At 44.7% G+C, this 23,076-nt stretch overlaps 1 protein-coding gene and 1 pseudogene across 1 annotated transcript; both read left to right on the forward strand.

The window, feature by feature from the left end:
• Positions 1-778: 778 nt before the first annotated feature.
• Positions 779-5,944, forward strand: LOC136161575 (protein NYNRIN-like). The gene is made up of 2 exons (XM_065926562.1): positions 779-3,131; positions 5,417-5,944. The coding sequence occupies exons 1-2, from the start codon at positions 1,668-1,670 to the stop codon at positions 5,645-5,647; spliced, it is 1,695 nt and encodes a 564-aa protein (XP_065782634.1). The 5' UTR covers positions 779-1,667; the 3' UTR covers positions 5,648-5,944.
• Positions 5,945-9,516: 3,572 nt separating this feature from the next.
• LOC136161607 (mediator of RNA polymerase II transcription subunit 4 pseudogene) lies at positions 9,517-10,329 on the forward strand (annotated as a pseudogene).
• The last annotated feature ends 12,747 nt before the right edge of the window (positions 10,330-23,076 follow it).

The following is a 23,076-nucleotide window of genomic DNA, read 5'->3' on the forward strand; positions in this document are numbered from 1 at the left end:
AGGTTTCGGTTATGGGCATTGACGGCCAACCCTCGTGTCCGCTCCAGACCCAACCACTATCCTGTCAATTAGATTCCTGCCTATTTACCCATTCCTTTCTGGTCATCCCCTCCTGCCCTACTCCTCTCTTGGGGAGAGATATTCTCGCTAAGCTAAAGGCCACTCTTCACCTAACTCCAGAATCGGCTCCCACGTCAGGGGCCTTCCTGATGCTACTTGTTGACCCTCCAACCTCTTCTGTTAATCCTGAGGTCTGGGACACCCGAGTCCCGGTGGTGGCCCGGCACCACCCTCCAGTCCTCATCCGGCTAAGAGACCCCACCTGTTTCCCAGCCCGGCCCCAGTTTCCTCTGTCTACCCATAACCTCAGGGGGCTAAAGCCCATCATCGACCGCCTCATGGGACAGGGTCTCCTGATCCCCACGACCTCCCCCTGTAACACGCCCATCCTCCCTGTTCGAAAGGCTTCAGGAGACTACCGGCTAGTGCAGGATCTCCGCCTGATCAATGCGGCGGTGGTCCCTGCCCATCCACTTGTTCCTAACCCCTACACCCTCCTTTCTTCCATACCTCCCGAAACCTCTCACTTCACCGTTATTGACCTCAAAGATGCCTTTTTTACCATCCCACTGCACCCCGACTGCCAATTCCTCTTTGCTTTCACCTGGACTGACCCCGACACCCAGCTGACCACACAACTCACATGGACCGTACTCCCTCAGGGGTTCAGAGACAGTCCCCATTACTTTGGGAAGGCTCTGTCCCGGGACTTGGCCAAATGCTCGCTCCGTCCTAGCACCCTTCTCCAATACGTAGACGACTTGCTCCTCTGCAGCCCCTCAGAAGAGACCTCCCGACGACATTCTGCGACTCTTCTTAATTTCCTCGGTTCTCAGGGCTACAGAGCCTCACAATCCAAAGCTCAACTGACTCAGACTTCTGTTGTCTATCTAGGCCTCCAAATCACCCCTACCACTAAGGCCCTGACAGCAGATCGGTGTAGCCTCCTCAGGTCCCTCTGCCCTCCGGCCAACGGAGACCAGATATTGTCCTTCTTGGGACTGACGGGATTCTTCCGACACTGGGTCCCAAATTACGCCACTCTGGCCAAACCCCTATATGCCGCCGCTAAAGAGACTCCCACGGGACCGCTGTCTTCCCCCACCGAAGTGGCTCAGGCCTTCCACGCTTTACGCTCAACCCTATTGGCTGCACCCCCTCTCTTTTTTCCCAATCCCAACTATCCCCACCATTTATACACTGATGAAAAGGGAGGGATAGCCTTTGGAGCCTTGGTGCAGCCGATTGGCCCTGAACTGCTGCCTATTGCTTACATATCCAAACAACTTGACCCCACAGCCAGGGGATGGTTCCCCTGCCTGCGGGCACTAGCAGCAGCGACAACATTGTACGCTGATGCTAAAAAGCTGATTCATGGTCAGCCCCTGACCATCTTCTCACCTCATCGCCTTGGTGATCTTCTAGCCTCTAGATTTCTATCTGACCTCAGCGAATCCAGGCTCCAGCAGTTTCACCTGGTATTTTTGGACAATCCGCAAGTTTCCGTGGGTCGCTCTCCACAATTAAACCCGCTTTCCTCATTGCCCTCCCTCCCCCTTTCCTCAAACCCCCCAGCCCACTCATGCCCAGAGGTCCTTGAGTCCCTTATGCAACCACCTCACAACCTGTTTTCTGAACCTCTACCAGATCCAGAGCTAACTTTGTTCGTCGATGGGAGCTCAAAGAGAGATCCCGACGGGAACCGAAGGGCGGCTTATGCTGTGGTAACCACCCGAGAAGTCCTGGAGGCTCAGCCCCTGCCAGCCGGGACGACCTCTCAGAAAGCTGAACTAACAGCCCTAACTAGAGCCTTACATCTAGCAAAAGGAAAAAGGGCCAATATTTACACAGACTCCAAATATGCCTTCTTGATTGCCCATTCTCACGCGGCAATCTGGAAAGAGCGGGGCTTCCTGACCACTAAAGGATCCCCCATCTGTAATGCCCCCCACATTACTCGACTGTTAGATGCCTTATCCCTGCCCAAAGAGGTCGCTATCATACACTGCAAGGGACACCGAAATACTCAAGATGCTGTCGCTCTGGGTAATAATATGGCAGACCAAGTGGCTCGACAAATCACCTTACAACAAGCCCCCGAGCCCTTGCTGGCTTTGAGATCCACCCTCAACCCAGATTATTCCAGCAAAGAAGCCAGAGCCTTGCTGGCACAGGAAGGGTCTCGGAGACACCCGTCGGGATGGATATTACTCCATAATAAACCGGTGCTTCCCGAGCGCCAGGCTAAGGCCATAATATCCCAAATCCACAATACCCTCCACATCGGACCAAGGGCTCTCTTTTCCTTTCTCAGCCCTGTCTTTTCTCCCCTACATCTCAGACAGACCATATATGCTGTCCACCGCTCCTGCCTAACATGTGCTTCCACTTCTCCTCAAGGAGGACTCCGACCCCCACAAGAGACTCACCAGCTAAGGGGACATATGCCCGGGCAGGATTGGCAGATAGACTTCACCCACATGCCCAGACATCGAACCTACCGCTATCTGCTGGTCTTAGTAGACACCTTTTCAGGATGGGTCGAGGCCTTCCCCACGGCCCGAGAGACGGCAGCGGCGGTGGCAGAGGTCTTGACGACCCATCTCATTCCCAGATTTGGGTTGCCAAACTCTCTCCAGTCTGACAATGGGCCTGCATTCATCTCACAAATCTCCCAGCAGGTGGCTACGGCCCTGGGCATAGACTGGCATCTCCACATTCCCTATCGGCCCCAATCGTCAGGCAAGGTAGAGCGGGTGAACGGCATCATCAAGACGCACCTGACCAAGCTCGCCTCAGAACTGCGGCTGTCTTGGGTCGACCTCCTCCCTCTGGCGCTCACTCGCATTCGCACCACACCACACTCCAAAACAGGTTTGACCCCTTTTGAACTGCTCTACGGCAGGCCCTACCTCCTGACTCACCTCCCAGAGGGAGAGGCTCCCCCACTCGCGGGATACCTCCCCCTCTTCTCCCTCTTACGATCCTTGCTGAGAGAACACGCAGACCGGGTCCTGCCACAACCGACGGACGACGAAGGGTCGGCTCAGCCTCTGGCCCCGGGAGATCAGGTACTGCTAAAAGCCTTAAATCCCCGCCCGCTACAACCTCGCTGGACGGGGCCCCATACTGTAATCCTCACCACCCCCACGGCAGCCAAACTTCTGGGACACGAGCCCTGGTATCACCTAACCCGGCTCAAACGAGCTCCCCCGGGTCTCCCGGAGACAGGGGTGGCCGCAGCCCAGGCCCCTCCTCCCAATTACTCCTACCGCTCCACCCTCACGGGGCCGACCAAACTGACTATCACCCGAACCCCTCTGTCGTCGATCCCAAAATAATTGAGAGACCACCTCCCGATATCCGATGCTGACCTGGCATCACCCGCTGTGGCTGCTAACAGTCACAACTCTGGCCATAATTTTTGCCATTGGATTAGCGGCCGCGGCCCCCCGCAATTGGTCCTCCACTCTTCGACTGTCCCTGGCCCTCACATATCTAGCCATCTGCTTCCTACTCCTGGGGTGCTATTCCCTTGGGACACCCTGACCTGGTTACCAACTCCATCCATACGAGACTCACAAGGCTGGTTGTCCGCCATACCCCTTCACCCCTACCTCAAAACAATGCGGGGCTCTCTGCTCTGGGTTACTCTGGGGGTATTGGGGGTCCTGCAAAAAGGGGGGCACACCAACCAAAACCCCCACCAGCCTTTTCAAGTCACCTGGATCTTAAAAAATGGAGAGACCTACGAAGAGCTAAACCAGACCACAGCCACCCAACCAAAAGATAAGTGGTGGCCGGACCTATACTTTAACCTTACAAAGTTAATCGAACAATCAGGATACTCCAAGTGTAGGGTCAGGTCCCTCGGGTTTTATGCCTGCCCGGGACACCAGCAGAGAAACATAAAGACCTGTGGGGGAATGGTGAGCCGCTACTGTAAATCCTGGGGCTGTGTCACTTCCAACGATGGGTACTGGAAGTGGTCGGTGACCAAGCCAGATCTGATCAATATGTCCTTCACGGGCCCTCTCCCGAAATCAGGTTGGCAGGGGCAACCCTCCAACCAAGGGCAATGTAGCGACCAGGTCCGGTTATCATTTACACAGCAGGGACGGACTGAAAATAGATGGATTTCCGGGCTGTCCTGGGGGGTAGTGATATATGATACCTATGGCACGGGAAGCAATAGCGCAACGTTATATGTCCAGCAAGTCCTGCAGCCCGCCCAGACCCCTGCTGTGGGGCCCAACCAAGTTATTTCACCCCCCAGCCCCTCACCACAAGGGACAGATGCCACGAAGGTTGTGACCTCACCTGCCCCTACCCCCTCTCTTCAGCTAACCCGAACAGACCCACTGGAAACCCAAGAACCCCTGTGGGACTTGATCAAAGAAACCTACGGGGCCCTCAACCACTCCAATCCTAATGCAACCCAATCCTGCTGGCTTTGTTACACCTCACACCCACCTTACTACGAGGCTGTGGGCTTAAATGCCACCTACAACTTATCCTCTCTCTCCAACCCACCGCAGTGTTCTTGGGGAGATCGCAAGGTGGGCCTTACCACAAAAAAAGTATGGGGTTCGGGGACCTGCTTAGGCACGATTCCTACGGATAAACAAACCCTATGCGCCCAGACTGACAATGACACCAGTTTCATCAATAAGACATATGTCATACCCGAAATCGGGGGGTGGTGGGTATGCTCACAGACTGGGCTGACGCCCTGTCTCCATTTGGCTGTCTTTGACCTGAGCAGGAAATTCTGTGTCATGGTAGTGGTAGTACCCAAAATTACATACCACCCAGAAGAGGTCCTCTACAACTTTTGGGACCGAGACACCCCAGCTCCTAGGCATAAGAGGGAGCCCGTTACGGCTATTACCCTAGCAACGCTGTTCGCCCTGGGGGCAGCCGGAACGGGTACGGGCATTGCTTCCCTCACCACGCAACATCAGGGCCTGATCACCCTGAGAGTCGCCATTGATGAAGACATTGCACGAATAAAAAAGTCTATGATGGCCTTAAAAAAATCCCTAACCTCTTTGTCAGAAGTGGTGTTACAAAACAGACGAGGCCTAGACCTGATCTTTTTACAACAAGGGGGCCTCTGTGCAGCCCTCAAGGAAGAGTGTTGCTTTTACGCAGACCATACAGGGGTAGTAAGAGAATCCATGGCCAAGGTAAGAGAAAGACTAGAGCGCAGAAAGAGGGAACGAGAAGCCCAGCAAGGTTGGTTCGGATCATGGTTCCAAAACTCCCCCTGGCTGTCCACCCTGCTCTCGACCTTAATGGGACCACTTATAATCCTCTTGTTGCTCTTAACTTTCGGGCCCTGTCTCTTAAATAGGCTCTTGGCCTTTATCAAACAACGGCTCAACACGGTCCAGCTGATGGTGTTGCGACAGCAGTACCAAGGGCTTCCAACAAACATTCCGTGACAAAATTAGCGGCAGACGCTCCCTGCCATCCCGGCCACACCCTACCCCTCGCCGCCCCCGTTCAGCAGGAAGAAGCCAGAGAGAACCGGCGCCCCTTGTCCTATAGCAAAAAGGCCGGGATGAAAGGTCGGGTGTGTTGAGTCCTGCCCTGAAAAAGTGCCGCAGACAGGTTCCGGAGGCTGGCTAAACTTCCGGGGACCGACCCCCCCCCCCCCCCCTGCAGCCTGGTACTACCAGGAACGGACACAGAGCCCTTGGACACCCACCGCCGCTGTAGCCCGCGCTTTCTTCCTTATATAGAAGGACCTGACCTGGACGCCTGGCCTTGATATAAAACCTCTCCCCACCTCTCCTTCCTCGCAGACTCCCTTTGTCTCCTCACTCACCCGCCCCTCCCCGGGAGTTCTGCCCGAGAGCGACCGCCCAATAAAGGCCTTCACCACTGGTCCTTAGAGGTGGCTCTTTCTTCCCGCGGCGTTTTCTAACATCAACAAATTTGCCTCAGGTAAGGGGCATAGGATTTCACAGCAGATGGAACTGGGTAAGGTAATAAATCGGGTAACTAAGTTTGTACAAGAAAGGGTGCCGTTCCCCCTTGGGGAACAGATTCATGAGTTTACACTTGGTGACCAAGTATGGGTCAAAGATTGGAAAGATGATTTGCTAGCCCCTTGGTGAAAGGGCCCTTATGTTATTCTAACTACCCCTACGGCAGTTAAAGTTGCAGGTATTGTCCCTTGATCCATCATACGAGGGTGAGGCGAGCATACCACGCAGAGCCAGAAAACGCTGAGTGGACTGCACAGAGGGACCCTACTGACCCTCGAGGGACTAAGACCATCCTTAAGAAGGAGGAAAAGAAGATCCCGGACGAACCCCTTCAGGATGAAGCCGCACAATCAACTCCTGATGCTTATCTTCATCAACGTGATTTTGAATTTGACTTCTGTCTCAACTCAGGACAACGTTTTCACCTCATGGGGACATTCCTACGCGGACTTCCACAACACCTACAACTTCTGGGTATGTAGGATTAGGCCTCTGTCTGTGAAGGATGGACTTCCTTGGTGGGTGTCACCTCTCTGCCAAGCAGATTTTAAACGAGTCTGCTCTTTTCTGGGATGACAAAGAGACTTTCCTCTCTCTTGTCAATCATAACCTCTCCTTGCTCTCTTGGTGTAAGACCTACAGTCAATAGACTAGTGTGATGGGGTTACATTTGATAAAAATGCCAGTGTAGCAAAAGCCTAGCCTACACCAAGCCCCAGTAAATCTACCTTATTTACATGCTAGGTGGACATGATCTGTGTTTCAATGGTATGAGTATATTGCTGCCTTTTTCGTACCCTCTGTAGGGACAACAAATATATTATGATTAAAGCAGAGGCCTTGACTAATTTCACAAACAGGCCCTCCTAGATAGAACAGAAGCCATCCAAGCCTTAAATGAAGATCAAGTCTAAATGAGAAAAGCACTAATTCATAATAAAATATCTTTGGACATACTCACAGCTTCTCAAGGAGACACCTGTGCTATAATTAATGATGAATGTTATGTATACATTCCTGACTTATCTGACAATGTATCAACTACTTTAGATGACATGAAAAACCAGGTAAAAGCAATGTCAAATGAGAGCATTCCTTTCTGGACTTCGGTCCTATCTTGGGTGAAAATCGATTGGTGGAAAACTATATTTACCACTGTTAGAGTTGCCTTGATAGTTCTGCTTTGTGGACCCTGAATTGTACAAAGTAGTATGAACTTTGTAACCCGAAGGTTGATGTCATTCTCCCTAATTGGCAGTTGGAGAGCCAGGTTGCAAATATGTCCCTATGAATTATGCTCATAATATGAGTTAAGAGCATCAAGAGGGGGGAATGAAGAAGAAATTCATAGGACCTGGACTCCATCTCAGGCCTGTCTGTGCTGATCGTGCTCGGCCACCTCTACAGTGGACTCTGAACTCTCTGCTTAGTGCCTGTGGGAAAGACAATGGAAGGATAAGACCCCCTCCGGACAGGGGAACCTTGAAGATCATATCCAGGTTCCTCATCACCTAAGAGAAAACAGACACTAATCACCCCTGCCTCCGGACACTATCTATCAGAATGAAAGCACAGGCTTATCAGTTATTAACTGGTTGGAATGTTACCTCGGGTTTATTGATTATTAACTGTTTGAAACCATAACACGTGAATGATGGGGTTACTGTGATTGTATTTACCCTTCCTTTGTAAGCATCAAGGGATTTGGGTGGTGGGTTTGGAAACGGACACATGGGGTAAAAAAGATTTTCACAAATGCTGGTCGGGGCCCTTGGCTAAGAGGAGACTCTGCCTTGGGCCTGCCGGTGTAATAAGCTGCACTCCACTATCTGCATTGTCCTTCTGAGTGAGTTTGTTTCCTGGAAAGCATGGGTGTCACAATGCAGTGAAGAAAGAATTTGCATATGAAATTTCTAAGGTCATATGTGTAGTTTCCAGTGCACTTGAAATTATATGGTAGAAAACAAAAAACATCTGTCCCCAGTATTCCTAGCAGTTTGGCAATGTTTTCACAGCTCCACCCACACACTTCTGACTAGGGACAGAATCAGCTCTTTTAAAAGGGCTTAATATAGTTACTCAAAAATATGCACAGATTTTCTAAAACCTCCCCAAAATGGACGCATTATCAGGTCATGCAGGTTGTTCCAGGCCAAGACAAGTATTTTGGTTCTAACTGTGAATGTGAAAATTAATCACTGGAGAAAAATACACAAATGATATAAAGAATAAGGACTGGGTCAGGAGATGATGCTCTATGACAGTGACAGAAATAAACCTAGCCTAATCCAAAATCATTTCCACTGAAGCAGATCTTCTCAAACCACACAACAAAGTATGACTTCCTCCCCAATGCTTGTCCCTCTCACCCGAGTTATCTGCTTCATCCATAGACACATACCTGGGTATATGGCTGTCTCCATTCTCCTTGCATCCCAGGGATCCTTCATTTGCTCCAGATACGTGACCAGGTCTGGTTTAGAGACCACAAGACCTGTTCATCAGAAAAAGGAATATGTGTTTTCTCAGATATTCATCAATTTCCAATCCAATATGTGTTCAGGTGAGAGAAAAGTCAAGGTAGAAAGTTAAAATAGCATTAAAAAAATGATTTCACCAAATAGTTTATTGGAAGCATCTTTAAAAGACAAATGCATCAGAATCAGATTCTGATATTATGCTCAAGTACTACTAAGGCAAAAGCAGGTAGTGGAATTCTGGTTTTAAGAGGAGAGTGGCACTATTTGATACCACAGAACTTAAAGAATTACTACGAACCTAGAATGAAGAATATACAGGTCAAGAAGCAACAGTTAGAATCGTACATGGAACAGTTCACTGGTTGCAGATTGGGAAAGGAGTACATCAAAGCTGTACATGGCCACTCTGCTTATTTAATTTCTATGCAGAGTACATCATGCGAAATGCTGGGCTGGATTAATCACAACCTGGAATCAAGATTACCAGGAGAGACATCAACAACCTCAGATATACAGATGATTTCACTCTAATGGCAGAAATTGAAGAGGAACTAAAAAGGCTCTTGATGGGGGTGAAAGAGGAGAGTGAAAAAGCTGGCTTAAAACTCAACATTCAGAAAACTAAGATCATGGCATCCAGTCTCATCACGTCGTGGCAAATAGATAGGGGGAAAGTGGAAACAGTGACAGATTTAATGTTGGGAGGAGGCGGGGGTTGCAAAATTACTGCAGTGTAACTTCATGGTGACTGCAGCCATGAAATTAAAAGATGCTTGCCATAAATAAAAAAATAAAAGATGCTTGCCCTTTGAAAGAAAAGCTATGACAAAGGCAGCATATTAAAAAGCAGAGACATCACTTTGCCAACAAAGGTCCGTATAGTCAAAGCTATGGATTTTTCAAGTCATGTATAGATGTGATATTTGGAACATAAAGAAGGCTGAGCACCAGAGGTATGTGCATGCTTGTCTGTGGGCAGCATGGCGGCGGCGTCCAATGGCGAGAAGGAGAAGGAGCGCCAGGGCGGCTACTTGGGAGCTGCCGGTGGTAACAGCACAGGAGAGCGGCTGCTGTCAGCGCTGGAAGATCTGGAGGTCTTGTCGAGAGAACTTATAGAAATGCTGGCAGTTTCAAAAAACCAAAAGTTGCTACAGTCTGGAGAGGAGAACCAGGTCCTGGAGTTGTTAATTCACAGAGATGGGGAATTTCAGGAGCTAATGAAATTGGCACTTAATCAGGAAAAAATCCATCATGAAATGCAAGTTTTAGAAAAAGAAGTAGAAAAGAGAGACAGTGATATTCAGCAACTACAAAAACAGCTAAAGGAAGCAGAACAGATACTGGCATCAGCTCTTTACCAAGCCAAAGAAAAACTCAAGTCAATAGAAAAAGCAAGAAAAGGTGCTATTTCCTCTGAAGAAATAATTAAGTATGCACATAGGATTAGTGCAAGTAATGCTGTGTGTGCCCCACTGACCTGGGTCCCAGGGGACCCACGGAGACCATACCCAACTGATTTGGAGATGAGAAGTGGATTACTGGGTCAGATGAACAATCCTTCCACTAATGGAGTAAATGGTCATCTCCCAGGGGACGCACTTGCAGCGGGCAGACTGCCAGATGTCCTTGCTCCGCAGTATCCCTGGCAGTCAAATGACATGGCGATAAACATGCTGCTACCAAACCACAGTCATGACTTTCTGTTGGAACCTCCAGGGCACAACAAAGAAAACGAGGACGATGTAGAGGTTATGTCAACGGACTCCTCAAGCAGCAGCAGTGACTCTGATTAGAAACCGTAAGATGACAAGCACACAGAATTGAATACTATAGAAATCTGTTTCTTAACTGGTAAATGTGGAAAGATAGCCAGGTGATGTTGGCTGTGGAATTGTTCTGCCCATTAAAAATCATAGTGGACTTTTCTTTTTAAAGCCAAAAATTAGGTTTCAGTTCTAAACCACTAGGTTAACACTTAAAGAAAAATCACACTTCACTGTTGAGGTAAAGCTTTTTCAGTTTAATGCTGTCTTACATTGTTCTGTTTCAATTGTGTTGGACTTGTGCATAGTACTGGAAATAAGATTTGAGGGAAATGACCCATGTACCTATCATTAGTAGGCTTCCTGCAGTTATTTAGAAAAGCATAAACAAGAGCAGCCGATCAGAGTGTACATTATATAACAGAAACCCTCATCTGAAGGTAAAGGCTATTACTTTTTGCCACAGGAAGAGGAGAAATCATCTTAATTTATACTCTTTGTAATTATTGTATTTTTTGTAAATAAACTTATTTTTGTTTGTAAAAAAAAAAAAGAAGAAGAAGAAGGCTGAGCATCAAAGAATTCATGCCTTCAAACTGTGGTGCTGGAGAAGACTCTTGAGAGTCCCTTAGTCAGCAAGGAGACCACACCACTAAATCCTAAAGAAATCAACCCTGAATATTCATTGGAAAGACTGATGCTGAAGCTCCGATACTTTGGTCACCTGATGCGAAGAGCCAATTCATTGGAAAAGACCCTGATGCTGGGAAAGATTGAGGGCAGGAGAAGGGAGTGGCAGAAGATGAGATGAATGAAGAGAAGTAGTGACTCAGAGGATATGAATTTGAGCAAACTCTGGGAGTTAAAGAAGGCTAGGGAAGCCTGGCTTGCTGCATTCCACGGGATCGCAAAGAGTTGGACATGACTTAGCGACTGAACAACAAGGAGGCAGGTTACATCAAGAAAGAAGGTTAGTTTCCCCTGGAAAGCAGGGATCTAAACCTCTACTGGACAAAGCAGAAAATTCCAGGAGACATTCTAGAATGAATGAGCCAACACCCTGAGGATACATAAGGGATTCTGGAAGCAAGTTATCCTCACCCAAGCAGGCCAGATTCCCGTAGTTCTCTAACATCACGTCCCTGTACAATTCCCGCTGGTTGAGGTCCAGGCATTCCCACTCTTCTTGAGTGAAATCTATGGTCACATCCTGGAATGTCAGCAGCCCCTGAAATATAAAGGACATGAGCCATGTGGACCTGGGAAGACTTCCTAATGTGACCCAAGATGAAACCAGCAAGAGGAATATTTTTGATTTAGGAGAATGTCTGGTGTTACACAAGATTATAATTTTTATACTACCATATTTTCCACTCTATTTCTAACCACAGGAAAAGAGAATGAGATATGATCCACAGACCGCTATAGAAACTATTCTGATCTGGAAGAGAAATTATAAAACAATCGCATCAACACTGACTTATTTATTTTTGAGAGTTGTACTCGTGTGACACAGGATAAACTGTCTATCAAGTAAAGCATGTTAGTCACTTAGTCATGCCTGATTCTTTCCGACCCCATGGACTGTAGCATGCCAGGCTTCTCTGTCCATGGGATTTTTCAGGCAAGAATACTGGAGTGAGTTGTCATTTCTTTCTCCAGGGGAATCTTCCCCACCAAGGGATCGGACCCCGGTCTCCCACATTGCAGGCAGATTATTAACCATCTGAGCCACCAGGGAAGCCCCCTATCAAGGAACCAGGAGATTTTTTTTAAAAAGCATGATGCTCTGATCTAAGAGTTCTGGAGTGGGGCCAATGTGCCGCATTTTTAACAAGCTTATTTTCACTAGTAATGTTGTAAATTCTGACACATGAATGACCGTTCTGAATAGCAAAGAGGTAGACCATTAAGGTAAGAATTTATGCTTAACTTTGAATTTTAAGTGTTTTTCAAAATTCACAGGTCTGATACAATACTACCTATAGCACCAATAATCATTTGAACTATTTAGTATATACTATATGTCTTTCTAAAAGTTTTTACAGGGTCTTGAATGCATCACATAAATAATAGAAAATCAACAACATTGTTGTTCCACCGTTTTGCAAATATTTTGTCAAACATTCATTAAATGACAGATCTTGAATTTGCTTCAGCTTTTGTGAACTAAAATTTAACTAGTAAAACACAAATACACAGAGACAACACTAAAGAAAGTGTATAGGAGTTTTATAGGGTCTTCCCTGGTAGTCTGAGCTCCCAAGTCAGGGGGCCGGGTTCAGACCCTTGTTAGAGAACTAGATCCCACACGCCACAGCTAAAGTGTGTCTGCTGCAACAAAGTCTCCCACATGGCTCCAAGATTCTGCAGGCTACGACCAAGACACAGCTCAGCCAAACATAAATATGTGTATTTTTTAAAAAGAACTTTATATAACTGGGGAGAATACCAAAACAAGAAAAAAAAATAATTTTAATATTTTCTTGCATACAGACATGTATTACAACGAGACTGTATACTTACTAAGAGTATTAAGGAAAAGCTAACATTCAGAACTAACATCACAGCATCCGGTCCCATCACTTCATGGCATAGAGATGGGGAAAGAGTGGAAACAGTGGCGGACTTTCTTTTTGGGGGTTCCAAAATCACTGCAGATGCTGAATGCAGCCACAAAATTAAAAGACGCTTACTCCTTGGAAGGAAAGTTATGACCAACCTAGACAGCACATTAAAAAGCAGAAACATTACTCTGTACACAAACGTCCGTCTAGTCAAGGCAATGGTTTTTCCAGTAGTCATGTATGGATGTGAGAGTTGGACTATAAAGAAAGCTGAGCACAGATGATTTGATGCTTTTGAACTGTGGTGTTGCAGAAGACTCTTGAGAGTCCCTTGGAGTGCAAGGAGATGCAATCAGTCCATCCTAAAGGAAATCAGTCTGGATGTTCATTGGAAGGACTGATGTTCAAGCTGAAACTCCAATATTTTGGCCATCTGATGTGAAAAACTGACTCATTTGAAAAGACCCTGATGTTGGGAAAGATTGAAGGCAGGAGGAGAAGGGGACGACAGAGGATGAGATGGTTAGATGGCATCACTGAATCAATGGACATGAGTTTGGGTAAACTCCAGGAGTTGGTGATGGACAGGGAGACCTGGAGTTCTGCGGTTCATGGGGTCGCAAGCAGTGAGACACGAATAAGCGACGGAACTGAAGTGATTCATGTTCTATTCAGTTCAGTTCAGCTGAGTTCATTCATATTCTTGTCAATAAAATTGATATTCATGTCAATAAAATGAGTTCATGTTCAGTTCAGTTCAGTCATTCATATTCATGTCAATAAAATCGAGATTATTTTTAATGGGTTAAAATATATACGTCTACTTGTGGATGATATGCTTTGTATATTTTAAATACACTAGGGAGCAAACATATACAATGGTATAAGATAAATTAAAGCTCTTGGTTCTGAAACTTTAATTTCTTGAAAAACTATCATTTTGTTGAGTTGTACCTTAGCAATTCAACACAGGTGAAAACAGATTAGCACCAATATGATTGTTGCAAATATTTTCATTAAAAAATACAAAAACATGAGTAAGAAGACTATGTCTGTGATATGAGCGTTGAGTGTACTGGAAACATCACACTTGGGCTTCAGTGATGAAAACTCCCACTCCCAAAACCCAGTATCGATCATCAACACAGTGAGTGTTCATTTTCCAAAGCAAAGAGAAACCAAGAAGATGTGGAGTTTCTCCATTAACTGTGAGGGTTTTCACATGATCCTCATTCCATTTTCCACAACCTTGTTTAAAGACAAAGGGAAACAAAATGATCTTTATAGCCTGATAATCTCAGAGAAATCACCAGAGCCAGTGGACATCATCTGTCATGGTGTAGATGGATCACACGGAAGATGCACTATCAGAACCTGGGCATTTTGGAAAAAACAAGGAAATGATAACTTGAACCTAACATTATCCTAACAATGTTGTCAAGCGAGTGTATGTTCCTTGGTTCTTTGTCTCGTCACAACAAAAATTTGGAGTGACGGACATTAAAGACCCTTGACGGGTCATAGCTCTTGGAGGACAGGCAGTGTTATAGCTCTTAAATAAATCAGTGTTAGAGCTCTATTTATTTAGATAATAACCGAAAAGCCCATCTTTGAGTTGTGAGGCCATGTAGATCCCAAGACACGAAGAGAAGATCGCCCAATCGTGACGGGGAGAGATAGAAAGAAGGAAGAGGGCTTTGGCTCCTCTTTTTATAGGTTTCTCTGCCCCTGGGTCTGTCTTATATAAATTGGGACTAGGCAGGCGGGTAGTTTGTTTTACCTGAGGTTCTCATTCCAGTACTCGGACCTTTCTTTGTTCTGTTTTCGCGGGCTTTCCCTTCCAGGTCTTTTAGCCACCGCCATTTTGTACTTTTTCCCTATTCTACCTACCAAACAATGTGTTTAACTACTAAGTCTTAGCATTACAGAGGTCAGTATCTCCTAGTTTTCTTTTATTTCTGAGCATTTTCTGAAAAATTCGGGATCACTGAGTTTATTCAATATATAAGGGCATTTTCTAACTCCTAAAGAGCTGAAATTGCATCCACATGTAAACTCATCATGGCATTTCCCCTAGTTCCCTAAGATCCCAACACCGAACCACATCCCAATGGGAATCTCGGATACCAGTGCCTCTTCATGTTTCTTTCTCACAAAGGCAATATATTCACCAGTTGAAAGTCGCTAATTCATGCTGAGAATTCATCATGCTCCGTAGAAAGCCAGGATACAGACAAGGGACACAAGATTCTGGGATACAAGGGAGAAGTGGTCTAAACAGCCAGGCTTCACTATGATAAGAAGAAAAGGAAAAAAATAAAGAAGTTGATAACAAACACCCAGACAGAAAAGTTAGAAGCAGTCGACTAAAGGTTTGCAGGTTCTCAGTCCAGGCATTTCAGGAAGAAAAGCAGACACAGCCCCAGACCCAAGACAGGACACGTACCTGAGAAGCTGCCATTTCCTCCTCTTCTTCCTCCTGCTCTGCGTCTTCTCTGGGGATGTTACGTCGCAAACTCACATCTCCATCTTGAGAAAATACCTTCAAAGGCATCCATGCAGCTGTTTAACCTGCAACTGCTGTAGGGAAAGAGAAGCAATAGTTTTCCTGTTTCCCTCACACTTTTCTGAGCTCCTTTCGACTTTCTGTGTTCCCAATCTGTAGTGGGGAATCAAGACTAACCTGATAATGCTAATCACATCCTGATGCTCTACACTATTTGCAGATCATCCGGACTAGTTCTTCTTTCTTTTCGAGTTACAGAGAACAGTTCACAAGAGACAGTGGACCCTCCTTCCTGGCTAGCTGACCCAACCTTGAGGGTTGTGAAAAAAACGCAAGAGGAAGACCTGCATTCAGACCCCTGAGGGGAAACCTCACACCTGAGACCTCAGGAAGGGAGGTTTTAGGGAGGGAACTTTTAGAAACAAAGAAGGCCAACCTGATTCCCTGGGGAGGGGCTCTTTCTAGGATGGGTGTGGTGGTCCACAGCCTGCCTGTACCCTTGGGGGCTGGGAGGGGAGAGGTGAATGTTTGGTGGGAATCACCTGGGGGTCTTGGTTTCCTGCCAGGCTTTATTTGCAGAATTCTTCCCAAAGATTTCCCCTGTCCTTAGTTTTTTTCAACTCCTCTGCAGCCTGGGGACACAGATTTTCACAAAATGATTTGCTTTGTGACCACCTCTCTGCAGGCGTGGCACCTCCAGCTTCAGAGACCAGGAGCCTGGAGGCATCTCCATCCCTGCTTTTTTGGAAAAGAAACCAGGGGCAGCAGGAGGCCTGGCGTTCTGCAGTCCAGGGCAACTGAGCACCTAAACTGAACTGAGCAGGACACGCTAGGTTCACAGTGCGTATGGGCGAAGCCAAAAGCCTCTGAAAAGGATGCCCTTAAATGCTATCTGATGACCAACCAAGGAAGTAATGATCGGTGTTGTCATAAGTTACATCACACATGAGTTAACACCTGAGAATGTTGCTGCTCTCCTTCCTGTGTGTGTTTTTCTAGGTTTTATGAATCAACTGCTACAGTTCGTTGTCTGCTCCATTCAGAGAGCTCTATTTTCCCACATCTTTAAAGTATAATGACCAAGGAAAAATTAGAGATAGAAGCATATTCATCTTTCTCATGCTATGTATTTTAAAAAATATTCAGTCTGCATTCACCAGTACCAAGTTTATACAAGATTTAGTTTCACAGCAGAACTGAGAATCAAATATAGACATTTCCCATATACCTCTTGTTCCTACATGTGGACAATTTCCCTACTTAGCTTTCCCCACCAGAGTGATCATTTGTTACCAGTGATGAATCTACATGGGCAGTAAATAGATCAACTTTCTAGTTTACCCCTGTGTTCCTCCTTTAGGAATGTGCACTCCATACCTCCTGATAAATGTTTAATAACATGTGTCCATCATGACAGTTTAACACAAATTACTTCATTTGTGTTAATGAAAGTTCTCTAGACTTAGGATATTCATAGTCCCTCCTTTGAAACCCAGAGTAATCATGGACCTGTTTAATCTCTTCTATATTTCTTACTAGATTCCCAGGTGACTGAGTGGTAAGGAATCTGCCTGCCGATACAGGACATCCACGTGATGCGGGTTCAATCCTTGGGTCAGGAAGTTCCCCTGGAGGAAGAGATGGCAACCCACTCCAGTATCGTTTCCTAGGATATCTATGGACAGAGCTGAGCCTGGCAGGCTACAGTCCCTGGGATCACAAATACTCAGACACAACTGAGCACACGTAAGAACATTTACCTACACCAAAATGTTATATTGTAAAAATCCTACTTTTTGTAGCATTTTCAAGTGGGCTTCTTTCACTTAGTAATGAAGGGGGAAACAGACAGAGCTGGCCTCCGTCTTAGGCCAGGCTGTGATCATTAATCTACACGCATGGTTACCCTCCCAGTGGACTCTGAACTTTGTGCCCCGGCGTCTATAGAAATGACATACCAATGGAAAATCAGATCCCACCCGGCACCCCCCATAAAAGAGCCTCAGGAATTGTCCTAGGGCTCTATTGCCAAAACGAATATGTTAATTATCTCTGTAACAGAGCAAAGTGGTCAATTCCATTCTGTTTATTGGGATATGACTACAGGCCTGTTGATAAATATCCACTGTTTATTTAGTCCTGTGACACATGAATCATGGGTTAACTTTGACCATATCTCTCTTTTACCTTGTCCAGACTAGTTTCAAGGAATCTGGGGGGGTGAAGTACACTTCGGGTATATAAAGTTTTCACAAAAACTGTTCGGGGTCCTTGGCTAAGAGGAGACTCTGCCTTGGCCCCGCCAGTGTAATAAACTGCACTCCACTATCTGCATTGTCGTTCTGAGTCAGTTTGTTCCTCAGAACGCGTGGCTACAACAGTAAAATGCATAGAATAACTGTCAATGTATTTTATGCCTTGAAAGCTTAATATGCAAAACCTTAAGAACTACCTCTGTGCCTATATTCCTGCTCAGTAAATAAGTTCATCAATACCATTTTTTAAATTCCATACAGATCTGTTAAGACAATATTTGCACAAATATAGAGATCAGACATGGACACAGCAGGAGAAGAAGAGGGGGACCAACTGAAAAGGTACCATTGACATATATACACCACCATGGGTAAAACGTTGGAGAGACTCTTGAGAGTCCCTTGGACTGCAAGGAGATCCAACCAGTCCATCCTAAAGCAAATCAGTCCTGATATTCATTGGAAGGACTGATGTTGAAGCTGAAAGTTCAATACTTAGGCCATCTGATGTGAAGAAGTGACTCATTTGAAGAGACCCTGACACTGGGAAAGATTGAAAGGGGGAGAAGATGGGGCCGACAGAGGACGAGGAGATTGGATGGCATCACTGACTCAATGGACATGAGTTTGAGCAAGCTCCAGGAGTTGGTATTCGACAGGGAGACCTGGCTTGCAGCACTCCATGGGGTCGCAAAGAGTCAGACACGGCTGAGCAACTGAACTGATGGTGAAAATAGTTAGCTGATGGGAAGCTGCTGTTTACCACAGGAGCTCAGCTTGGTGCTCTGTGCTGAGGAGAGGGGTGAAACGGAGACCACGGGAGGGAGGGCCAAGAGGGAGAAGATTTATGCATACTCACGGCTGACTGACGATGTCATACAGCACAGACTAGCAGAACATTGTAAAGCAATTATGTTCCAATAAATAAATAAATATGTCTCAAAAGGAAAAAAAGCTAAGCAGACTGGTCACCGGTGGTGGGAACCCGTCTGACCCTGCGGGGGACAAGGGCCGCACCCCTGGTCCAGGAATCCCCCACGTGCTGTGGGGAGACTGAGCCTGTGCCCCACAGCTGCTGAGGCCGGGCGGGCAGCTTGCTCTTTCCATGGATAGGAGGCAAAGAAAGATGCTCACCAGCGCTAAACAATAAGGAACGCAGAGCAAAGCTACAGGGATGCATCAGCGCATGCCAGTCAGGACAATGAGCAAAAAGCCCACTAATAATATCATAAACGCTGACGGGGCTTGGAGATCAGGGAACCTCCTACATGGCTGGAGGGAATGTAAGCTGGTGCAGTCCCGTGGGTGGACCGTGTGGAAGTTCCTTAAAAACATAACCTCCTGACATTTAAGGAAATGAATTCCATGAAAAGTAGACAAAACAGATTATTCGACAAAATGACAAGTTTTACAGTTTTTAGTAAATCATCTGCAATTCTGAAATGACGAGTTTTGATCTAGCATTTCTAAATTCTCTAAGTTAACAGTGTAAGAATACACATACACTCACAGATTCCTTCTTGGTTTTCACACTACTAACATGCTTACCTTCAGATATTTATATCTTGTAATCAATGTGTGTTATATAAATTATATTATGTATGTATCTTCAGATATTTATATATTGCATTCAAAGTATGCCAAAGCCATGAGAAAACAGTTCCTTTAAGCCTTACAAGACACATGTGCTAAGAATGATACAGGGTAAGGTTTCATAAATCTTGGCTCAGAATTTTCCCATCATGGCTTCTGATTATTCTTTTTGTGACTTTGTTAAACTTACATTTGCTTAAATGAGCCCCTGAAAAGTTTTAGCTAATAGAAGAACAAAGGATAATTGCAGCAGGTGAGTTTATCACTGTAGGTCCTCAGAGAACTCACAGGAAGCCTGGAGGGCCCCTGAAGAAGGTCAAGGCTAGAACCAGGCAGAGAAAATTCCACTACTTGGGGTTCAGACCTGACCCTGGGTGAAGTGCTGTGGGTCCCACAGGCTGAGTGTGGAGGGGTCCATTCAAACAAAGACGAGGAGGATTTTGGTGAGCTCAGAGGGTGTCACTGAAGGGGGGCCTTTGCAGTAGACCCTGGGGTTCAGCAAGACTGCTGGTCCCAAGGCAGGGGTCATCTAGTGCAGGTGCTCACAGGACTGGCTGGTATGAGTTCAGGACCTGCAGGCTGCCTGCTCCCCAGACAGACGCTGAAGCAGCAACAGCATGGAGCAGTTCAGGGCAACTCTCAACAGTACTCTCTATGATCCTTCTTACTGGAACCACCACGATGTCCAAGTAGATAAAAATCGGAGAGGAGATACAACGTAGAAATGGTGGGAAATATATGAAGTTATGAGAGGTTTAATGGCAGTAAGGAATTAATTTCTACAGATGCCATCCCCCTGTGCTACAAATAATTTATAATTACCTTACCTTTCCTGTAACCTTAAATAGGTGGGAGAGGTTAATGCTGGTGGTGCGTTAACCCTTCATTCATTCCACATCAATTGTAACACTGATAAACCATTCACTTTTATTATTTAAGGTACATTGATTTTACACAGATGGAATAAAACCTTTTACAAGTGTTGTTTGATCCTTGATTAAAATACAAATTACAAGCTTCTAAAAACTTTTCTCTTTCTCTGATGAAATGATCTGTGAATGTGATTTATATGTTTTACAAAATGGAGGCTAATTTAGTAAACATGGATGGATATTAATTATATTAATATGACTTTTCCAGAAAGAGTATTCTATACTTACATCAGATAGAAGAGAAGGTGTCCTTACTTCAAGCCTGCCAGATAATATGCATGATTTCTCTATGTTGATGTTATAAAAATACCTTCGATTTTCATGAACTATCCTTCTTTTATGCTTAAAGAGCAAGTGACATAATTATTGAAAACTTAGAGCAAACTTCTTAGTTTGAATTATTCCCTGAACACTTACATCATGGTTACCACAGAGGTGTTTGACATCACTGACAAATACCTCCATTCAGATATTTAGTGTGTATATAACATGACTGTGCTCTTAATCTTATAAATTGGAGAATAAATGTAAATGATTCTCACGTAATATAGAAGAGCTTCTCTTACCATTGGGCAACAACCATCAAAAACATAAGTTCATATATACAGTAGAAATAAATCACATCATGTAGTAATTTGAGAGTTGAAATACATTTGTTTTTGTTCCTTAATAATCTGAAAAAACGTTAACATAAACAAGGATACATTCATAATAATTATACCTCTGCAAATATCCACCCCTTCATCTTGTGATCCATACTAACATATCAATTTTGTATGTGTTTTACATATGGAATACTTGCTCCAGTGTTTCTGCTGAGAGTAATTCAACAGAAGTGGTACTAATGACACGCTTTCTAGTATGAATTCTCTGATATTGAGTTACTTTTGATGTTTTATTAAGCAGTTTTCTACATTTTTTTTCATTTCATTCATGTATCTTTCCAAAGAAAACACTTGTTTTTTTCAAAATTGTATACTTGGGACCAAATTTTTCTTATCACTGATTAATTTCTAGGGTTTCTCTGCAGTATGTCTTCTCTGATTGTGAATGAGGTGACGGCTGTGATGAAATCCTTTGCCACATTCCTTACATTTCTAACATTTATATGCAGTATGATCTCTCTGATGTCGAGAAAGACCTGAACTCTGCAAAAAGGCTTTGCCAGAGTCTGTACATTTATAAGGTCTTTCCCCGGTATGGATTCGCTGATGTTGAGTGAAATTTGAACTCTGCTTAAGAGCCTTGCCACATGCTGTATATTTACAAGGTCTCTCCCCTGTATGGATTCGCTGATGTCGAGTAAGACAAGAATAACGGATAAAGGCTTTGCCAGAGGTTGTACATTTATAAGGTCTCTCCCCAGTATGGATTCGTTTATGTCGAGTAAGAAGTGAGTAATTAATAAAGGCTTTGGTACATTTTGTACATGTATAAGATCTCTCCCCAGTATGAATTCGTTGATGTTGAGTTAAAGTTGAACTCTGCTTAAAAGCCTTGCTACATGCTGTACATTCATAAGGTCTCTCCCCAGTATGGATTCGCTGATGTTCAGTTAAAGCTGAACTTTGCATAAAAGCCTTGCCACATGCTGTACATTTATAAGGTCTCTACCTAGTATGAATTTGCTGATGTTGAGTAACACATGAACAGCAGAAAAAGACTGTCACATTCCGTACATTTGTATGGTTTCTACCCAGCATGGATTCCCAGGTGTTCAGTTAAATATGAACTCTGATTAAAGGTTTGGCCACATGCTGTACATTTGAAATGTTTCCTTCCTGCATGGATTTTCCTATGTCTACTTGGAATTGGTGAGTTACTAAAGACTTTTCCACATGTATTTCACTTGCAATGTTTCTGCTTAGTCTGAATATTCTGCTGTTGAATAAGTTTTGAAAACTGGTTAACAACTTTACCATAATCATAACAATTATAAGCCTTCTCTCCAATATCCATACTTTTATAAGTATTAATAGTAACATTTGGGCTTTGATAAAAAATATTCTTACACTTATTATGCTCAGAATTGTTGTCTGAAGATTGATGTCCCTGTTATTTCACGAGATATGAGTCTTGGTCAACATTATGGCCAGTTTCATTGCATGAAGAGCTTCTCATTCCATCATGTATACTCTCGTAATTATTGGGGGTAGAGCTCCTGCTTAAGGCATTCCTCATTTTGTTACACTTGTAAAGTTGTTCCACACTAATTATACCTCCATATCTATTGAATAATGATGGTTGTATAAGGTGTCTCCCATTATTATCACCATTACAGATGTTGGAACAAGGAGAAAAGAGTTGTTGGTTGAAGAACAAGAAATCCTTGTTAAAGGATCCCTCAAATTGATTGTATTGGGAATTTCCCCCTCATTTTTCAGTTTCTGGTCTCCAGACATATTTGAATGTATATTTAATAGACACCTATGCTCAGAGTATAGGTTTGAATGAATATTTGCAGCAGAGACTAGATGACTTTCCAGATTTTCCACATTTCCCTTCAGAGAACATGTATGTTTCAAGAGATGATGTGGGCCGTGGTTGACAAATATACCCTTAACTGCAGATGTTGATGACTGAAATTGGTCATCTGAAATTGGTTTTTCCTGATTTGATTCACATCCTTGATTTCTTTTTTTTGTTTGTTTGTTTCACATCCTTGATTTCTTTTGGCGGTAAAGTTTACTTTATGGGAAACTGAACCAACTTGGTTGTGTCCACCATAACATGCTCTCCGCTCTTTATATGCCGTCATATTTATCCAGTCTTTGGTTAAATGTACATTTCCAAGGTGATATTTTTCATAAATTTCTATCCTTGCTGTTGGGAGTAAATCTTCTAAGCCTGGATTTTGGGTCCTCAAACCTTGGGTGTCGTGAGAAGACACAGCTGAAAAATCCCAAAGAATAAGTTATTCTACT

This window comes from Muntiacus reevesi, chromosome 2 (genome assembly GCF_963930625.1).
Source record: "Muntiacus reevesi chromosome 2, mMunRee1.1, whole genome shotgun sequence".
Taxonomy (NCBI): Eukaryota; Metazoa; Chordata; class Mammalia; order Artiodactyla; family Cervidae; genus Muntiacus; species Muntiacus reevesi.

Coding starts and splice junctions, on each gene's coding strand:
- LOC136161575 (XM_065926562.1), top strand. CDS start 1,668: ATGCAACCACCTCACAACCTGTTTTCTGAACCTCTACCAGATCCAGAG. Junction 3,132..5,416: donor CTCTGGCCCCGGGAGATCAG/GTACTGCTAAAA, acceptor TCTCTTAAATAG/GCTCTTGGCCTTTATCAAAC.